General features: G+C 43.4%; 2 protein-coding genes across 2 annotated transcripts in view; one reads left to right on the forward strand and one right to left on the reverse strand.

The window, feature by feature from the left end:
* Positions 1-7,580, reverse strand: part of LOC107663433 (peripheral plasma membrane protein CASK-like) — a 57,026-nt gene that overhangs the window by 31,514 nt on the left and 17,932 nt on the right. Inside the window, exons 3-7 of the mRNA XM_016453669.1 lie at positions 7,008-7,113; positions 6,099-6,176; positions 5,933-6,005; positions 952-1,054; positions 666-841 (exon numbers count right to left, since the gene is read on the reverse strand). Coding sequence (XP_016309155.1) covers positions 666-841; positions 952-1,054; positions 5,933-6,005; positions 6,099-6,176; positions 7,008-7,113 — 536 coding nt within the window. The remainder of the gene's footprint in view (positions 1-665; positions 842-951; positions 1,055-5,932; positions 6,006-6,098; positions 6,177-7,007; positions 7,114-7,580) is intronic.
* On the forward strand, positions 1,427-4,930 carry LOC107663437 (probable G-protein coupled receptor 34). The gene is made up of 2 exons (XM_016453675.1): positions 1,427-1,607; positions 2,960-4,930. The coding sequence occupies exon 2, from the start codon at positions 3,037-3,039 to the stop codon at positions 4,153-4,155; it is 1,119 nt and encodes a 372-aa protein (XP_016309161.1). The 5' UTR covers positions 1,427-1,607; positions 2,960-3,036; the 3' UTR covers positions 4,156-4,930.

Below are 7,580 nucleotides of genomic sequence, written 5' to 3' on the forward strand. Positions count from 1 at the left end.
TAATACTTTCATTTAGCAAGGATGCTTTAAATTGATCAAAAGTGATGATAAAGACATTTATAATGTTACAAAATATCTCTATTTCAGATAAATGCTGTTCTTCTGAACTTTATATTCATCAAAGAAACCTGAAAAAATTCTACTCAGCTGTTTTCAACATAATAATAATAACAAAAATAATAATAATCAGAAATGTTTCTTGAGCAGCAAAGCAGCATATTAGAATGATTTCTGAAGATCATGTGACACTGAAGACTGGAGTAATGATGCTGAAAATACAGAGCAATAAATTACAGTTTAACAGATATTCACACAGAAAGCAGTTATTCTAAACAGTAAAAATTATTTCACATTATTACTGCTTTTGCTGTATTTCTGATCAAATAAATGCAGGCTTGGTGAGCAGAAGAGACTTCTTTCAAAAACGTTCAAAAAATCTTACTGTTCAAAAACTTGTGACTGGTAGTGTATGCAATGCTGTGTTTGGTCAAAAGTTATCTTAGAATTACTGTCTGAAACATACGCAGCACACATCTATGATTTGGAACAGGTTTCTCATTCTGCCCCAAACGCAAGAGGAAGGTTCTATCATTAAAATCGCTCCACCTGACGTGTCTTCAGTGCTCTGGAGTTCGAGTGACGTGCTTCTGTCAATCACGCAGTACCTTGTACTTCCCTTTCACAATGGCTTCAAACAGACGCTCCTTGGTGCCGTAAAAAGGCAAACAGCCGCTCAACAGAATGAAGAGAATGACCCCGCAACCCCAAACATCCACCGGCTTCCCGTACGGCTCTCGCTTGACCACTTCAGGAGCCATGAAGTGAGGGGTCCCTACCCGACCTACACACACATAAAGAGACAAAAACAGGCCCAGAGAGTTCAGAACAAATCAGAGCAAAGGGCTGCACTTCCTGTAAACATGATCTGCTGTGGTGCGAATACACACGTACCTCCAGCCACCAGCCCTGACTCGCCCAGCTGAATCGCCACGCCGAAGCCGCCCAGTTTAACAGGAGCAGAGTTCTCCTTCGAGGCCAGCAGCACACAGTGAGGCTGAACACACACACACACACACACACTTGAAAACACTGAATGTGTCCTACATAAAGCCACATGTGTTCTCATGTCACCTTCACTACATGAGATTGTGTGAGAATGAAATGAGAGGACACACGGAACAAACCCTTTATAGGAATCATGCAAATACGGCGGTTCAACACAAACCACAAATATATGAGTGAACATGGCACTGCTAAACTAGTGTGTAACGGCCCATGTAACGCCACTAGAGCGGAGCGGAGACGACACACATATCTCTGTGTGCTCAAGAGTCAAACACAGAGAGAGAGAGAGAGAGAGAGAGAGAGAGAGAGAGAGAGAGAGAGAGAGAGAGAGAGACACACACAGAGGAGGGAGAGAGAGCGAGCGAGCAGATGCAGCGACTGCAGGAGCTTCTGAGCGTTTAGAAGGGAAGCAGAAACACATCAGACGCTTGAGGAGGAATTAAAAGAGGATCTGACACAAAAACCAAACCCTCTGTGTACCGTCTGAATGGATGAACGTGCAGCTGTAGTTTGTGCAACTGAAGGAATTAACAAGCAAAACTGTGAGTAGAACTTATGCATCTGTGTGTGTGAGATTAAAGTGTGTGCGCGAGTCATTCTACAGACGCCGTTAGTGATGACTGAAAAATCTGGAAAAAAGAAAACAGAAATGTGTGTGCATGATTACACTTCATACTAGCGTCTGAAAAAACACTCCTCTAGTTAAAAGAAAACAGTTTGAACGACTCAAAATATGCTAAATGTAAAAAAATAAACCAATTTTAGCATGCATCGATGAAGGTCCTCATGAGCGTTTATGTGCGAAGCATCATGCAATCATTTCTGAAATGTCAGCAGTCGTCAGACACGCAGAATTATGATTAATCAAGCTTTAAATTAACATTTTTAATTTTACTATTTACAGCAAAAAAATCAAATAATTATCAAAATGAAATCCTTTGCATTACAAATACATGCAAAAAATGTGAAAGTAATTTCTTAGCAGACGGCTTCATTCAGAGCAACATACTAATGACAATAATATAAGCAGAAGTGGTTTACGAAAAAACTATACTAGAGCAGAAGAGCACAAAAAAAGTGCTGGTTAATGAGTCGAATGTTCCCGGTAATGATGTAAAACGCTGCACTGTCATACAGTCTAATGACTGAACTATCTCCAGCTGTAAATTAGATTCAACTTTATTTTCACTGTGCAAAATACAAGTATGTATATGCAATGTGCAGAGTACATATAGTATGTGCATTAAATATCATTATGGTTTTCTATAACGTGAAGGTTATGAGATGAGAAAGCAGAGAGCAGCTCTCCCAGCGCAGCTGTAGAATGAGCCACTCTACACTCACAGCGAAGCCATAGAAGAACCATTTTTGGTTCCACAAAGAACCATTCAGTCAAAGAACCATCTCTTTCTTATGTTTTTGTAATCTGAAGAACCTTCTTTCGCCACAAAGAAGCTTTTGTGAAACAGAAAGGTTCTTCAGATGTTTAAGGTTCTATATGGAACCATTTAGACAAAAAGGTTCTTCTAATCTATAGCATCGTGAAGCACCTTTATTTTTAAGAATGTACAGTTCTAAAACACACATTCATGAAAGATGCAAGGAGAGCCAATCCTTCAGTTTTATTCAAACACACGCTCATCCAGAAAAGAGCTGCGAAGCAATTCCAGCTTTCTTTAAATAATTTAACAAAGCTAAAATTATCTGGAAGGAAGGAATGGAAAATCGGTTCCCCGAGAGCAGCTCCTGGGACGTTTGCCTGACCATGATTTACACTCTTCCTTCGGAGCCAGAGCATTCTCTCGTTTCATTTTCATTGGGCCGAGATGGAATTTTCCCCTGTTGTTCAGTACAGTGAATTAAAACGTGTCTGACTCGCTGTTTCTCCCCCCAGAGCTGAAGACTCGAGCAGAAAGACTTCACCCCGATCGCTCATAAGGAGATAAAAACACAAGCATCCTGCCGAACACGATGAGCACCGTCTGGCCAACTGACGGCTTCACCAACCACACCTTCAGCAACCGCTCGTGTCCTCTGGAGGAGGAGAACCTGCGGCTCCCGCTGGCGGTGCTCTACTCGCTCATCTTTCTGTTCGGTCTGGCAGGAAACCTGCTGGCTCTGTGGGTCTTCTTCTTCCTGCACTCGCGCAGAAACTCCGTGCGCGTCTTCCTGATCAACGTGGCGGTGGCGGACCTGGTTCTGCTGGCGTGTCTTCCCTTCCGTGTGCTGTACCACGCTCAGGGGAACGTGTGGTCTCTGGGGCCGCGCATGTGCAAGGCGGTGGGCAACCTGTTCTACATGAACATGTACGTCAGCATCACCCTGATGGGTCTGATCAGTCTGGACCGCTATCTGAAGATCATCGGCGTGCGGGGCTCTCAGAGGGGCTGCGGGCCGCGCTGGCTCAGGGGCAGCCGCTGGAGTCTGGTGACCTGCGTTCTGCTGTGGAGCGGCTCTCTGGTGATGGTGGTGCCTATGATCGCGCTGGCCGAGGGCAACGAGGAGCCGGGGAAGTGTTTCCAGTACAAGCAGAGAAAGCACGCTAGAGGCAAAGCCTACTTTAATCTGTTCATGGTGGCGGTGTTCTGGCTGGTGTTTGCGGTGCTGCTGGTTTCATACGGACGGATCGCACGCAGACTTCTGCGAGCATCGCGGGACAAACCAGACCTGCCCAATGCCTTGCGCTACGCCCGCACCGCTAGGAAATCCTTCGTGGTTCTGCTTCTCTTCACCATCTGCTTCGTGCCATATCACGCCTTCAGGGGCTTCTATGTTGCTTCGCAGCTCCGAGATGTTAGCTGCGAAACGCGGCGGCTCATGGACCTCACCAACGAGCTCATGCTGCTGTTCTCGGCTCTCAACAGCTGCTTGGACCCCGTCATGTACTTCATGCTCTCGGGCTCGGTGCGCAAGGCCACCACTCAGGCCTTATCGCAATTCCTACACTTGCACCAGGAACCTGCGATGACCAACAGCTCGACCACGGAGTTTCGGAGGACGTCTGTGTCACACGCCTCCAATGCTCCGGTGCTGGTCACATCCAGAGGCAGCCTGGGACTCATTACGACGACCCTCCGCCTTCAGCAGTGACGGAGAGTCCTGTCCGCAGATCACGGCTCTGTCAAACTGATCGAGCTGCACTGTGAGACGAAAGAGTTCACCCACATACTTGCATGGGAAAAGACTCACTGGTGTGAAACAATGACTAGCTTGAAAAGTCTGCGTGGGAAAGTTCTTGAGACGTCACTTCGAGGGGCATGTGAGGGATTTATGGCTGGACGCAGGAGACTGCCACACATCTGGTCTGAGATTTGAGATCGGACAGACACAACCATCATTGAAATCTCAAACTCATTTCAAGTTCAACAGATGAACACTGACTGGATGAAGGCCAGTAACTCAAAGAGAGTTACTGCACCTCCTTTCAGCATTTTACAGTGGACTGTTCCTTCATAAACCAGAGCTGTGCAAAAGGAACCAGTGCCACTCTCCTCATGTAAACCAATGGCCAGTGATAGTTTGATCTCACACAGCATGTTCATCTGTAAACACAGCAGCTGCTGAGTCAGTGATCTCATGAACTTCAGACACAACCGATCTGCGTCCAGCTGAAGCGCCAATCTGACAATAACCCCACTTTAATCACAGATGGACGTCACATTAGACGGGGTTCCTGACGGTGCAGCTCATGTCAGCGGTTCCAACGCTTTCTGACCATCTCAGTCATCTGTGACCACGAGCTGTTGAAGATCATCGTGACATGACTGACTTTTCAACTGTTTCTAAATTCACGTAGCTCAGACTGTAGAGTAACACCAGTCATGGGTTTGATTCCCAGTGAATGCACGAGTGAAAGTGTCTGCCAAATGCATAAAAGCAAATGTCTGTTTAAAGTATATTAAACAGGGGAATAAAGCATTATTAAGAGTGTTTACAGTTTGTCTCACTTAACACTGATATTAATAACTGGCTCATGGCTCAAAAAAATGCAACAAAGAAAAGGACACACATGTTTTGCCTAAATTAACTCTAGGTTTATTAACAAAATAGAAAATAAAACTAAAGTGGTAAATGGCTCCTTTAAAGGACACAAGGTGTGTGTGATGAAGCCATTTACAAAGGAATCGTCCATCTACCCTACAAAACCCCAGGAAGAGCCTTAAGTGTACTTAACTCTTTCCCCGCCAGCATTTTTGAAAAAAGTTGCCAGCGATTTTGATGATTTTCACTAAAATTTGATGGCCTCCAGTATATTTTGCTGTATGAATATTTGAATATGCAATACACCAAAATAACCTCTACTTTTAAACAAAAAAATCTTTTTTATTCTAGCTTAAAGCATTCTTTTTTTATCAACACTTGAATATAGGTAGGTTTCATAAATGCATAATTGTGAGCAAAAAGGTGAGAAAATCAAATTTTTATCAAAAACTACATCTGGATAATATTCAGTACGATTATCAAAGCATAAATCCAGTAAATCGCTTCCATCAACACCTCCAAAGCTTGCACAGACATATACCACTTCCTAAATCAACATTTTACTCCTTAACATTATGCAGTTTTCATTTATATGCTGTCTATTGCTGATGATTTTCATATGCATCTGTTTACATAAGAGATGGCTCGTTTCTCCATCCTGTTCACCTGTGTTTTTGTTTGGGAGGTTTTGTACTCGTTCAGAAGATGTGTAATAGCGCCCCCGAGTGTATAACAGTGAAAACACGGAAAGCCGTAAAAACTCGTCTTTGGCTGGGAAGCGGTTTCTTGTAAAAGATGAGATAACTCGTCACTGGCGGGGAAAGAGTTAAAAGCGAAAGTCACAGGTTAGGGTTAGTGAGCAATAATCAATCAAGACGAGTCTCACCTTGACATCTCTGTGAATGACGTTGTTATCGTGGCAGTAGCGCAGAGCTTCAAGTATCTGTCGCATGTAGTGACTGAGAACACAAACAACACACAGCCTGAGCACAAATCTTCAGCAGTGTGTGTGTGTGTGTGTGTGAGAGAGGTGAACAGGTAGTGATTCTCACCTGGACACAGCCTCGCTGTAGACGAAGCCGGCATCGGCCCTCTTCACGATCTCGAAGCACAGATCAGCTCCATCCATACTGCACAAAGACACACGCGGTTTAATAATGCGGCGGATGAATTTAAATGTGAGAATGATGAAGAAACATTGTTTAAAAACTTGTGGATGCTTGTCAGAAAAGTTGAAGCTGTTAGAAGTGGAGTTAGTGGCTTACAGAGCAACAACACAACTTGTTTTGTTTTCTAATACAAGTGTGATTATTTTGAGTCCGTTGTGTGAATCTGTTTTTACACTGATATCAGACTGATTCATTCAATTTGATATGAATTATCTGATCTTTTGAAAATAGGATTATATTCAATGGACTGTACAAAAATAGGCATTAGCACATGATCATATGTGACCCTGGAGCACAAAACCAGTCTTAAGGGTCAATTTTCTGAAATTGGGATGTATACATCATCTGAAAGCTGAATAAATAAGCTTTCCATTGATGTATGGTTTGTTAGGATAGGACAATATTTGGCTGATATACAACTATTTGAAAATCTGGAATCTGAGGGTGCAAAAAAATCTAAATATTGAGAAAATCATCTTTAAAGTTGTTCAAATGAAGTTCTTAGCAATGCATATTACTAATCAAAAATTAAGTTTTGATATATTTACAGTAGGAAATTTACAAAATATCTTCATGGAACATGATCTTTTTTTGGAAAATGATCTGTATTTTGACCCATACAATGTATCGTTGGCTATTGCTACAAATATACCCCAGCGACTTAAGACTGCTTTTGTGCTCCAGGCTCACATTTGATAAACTATTTTTCCATTAAATCTGAATTTCATTGAACAGCATGACTGTGATATGAAATGGCTCATGTTTTATTTATAAGATCTCACAGACACTTACAACTCAAAGACCATGTAGAGCATCCCGTCGGAGCTGTAGGTCTCCAGCAGCTCCACGATGTGAGGATGTTTGAGCATGTGACAGATACTCGCCTCCCGCTTCAGATCTGACGGGGAACAGACAGAAGATCAGTAACAGATTCATCACCTTACTGAAGATGAGAGGCATCAGTGTGACTAGACAAACATGTGAGATCATGAGCCTGACGTCACGAGATCACACGAGCCGCCAGCAGAGGGAGCCGTGGAGCGTCTCATTCACACACACACACACACACACACACACACACACACACACACACCACCTTCAGCAGAACTCATGAATGACTGTGTGTGTGTGTGTGTGAGTCTCTGAACATCAGACGCATCTTCAGCCTTTACAGAGCAGCTTCAGATCACAGTAAACATCATAAACCAGCCGTCCTTATGCAGCTCTCTATGCACACCTTGACAATAGAAACGCCATTGGCTAGTAAATTTTTTAGTTTACTCGCACTGATATACTATTTTTATATACATATATCAGTGTTTCCCCTGCCATTATATTAGGGGGGGCGGCCCCCCCCCCCCCCCC

Source organism: Sinocyclocheilus anshuiensis, unplaced genomic scaffold (assembly GCF_001515605.1).
Source record: "Sinocyclocheilus anshuiensis isolate Anshui unplaced genomic scaffold, SAMN03320099.WGS_v1.1 scaffold2051, whole genome shotgun sequence".
Taxonomy (NCBI): Eukaryota; Metazoa; Chordata; class Actinopteri; order Cypriniformes; family Cyprinidae; genus Sinocyclocheilus; species Sinocyclocheilus anshuiensis.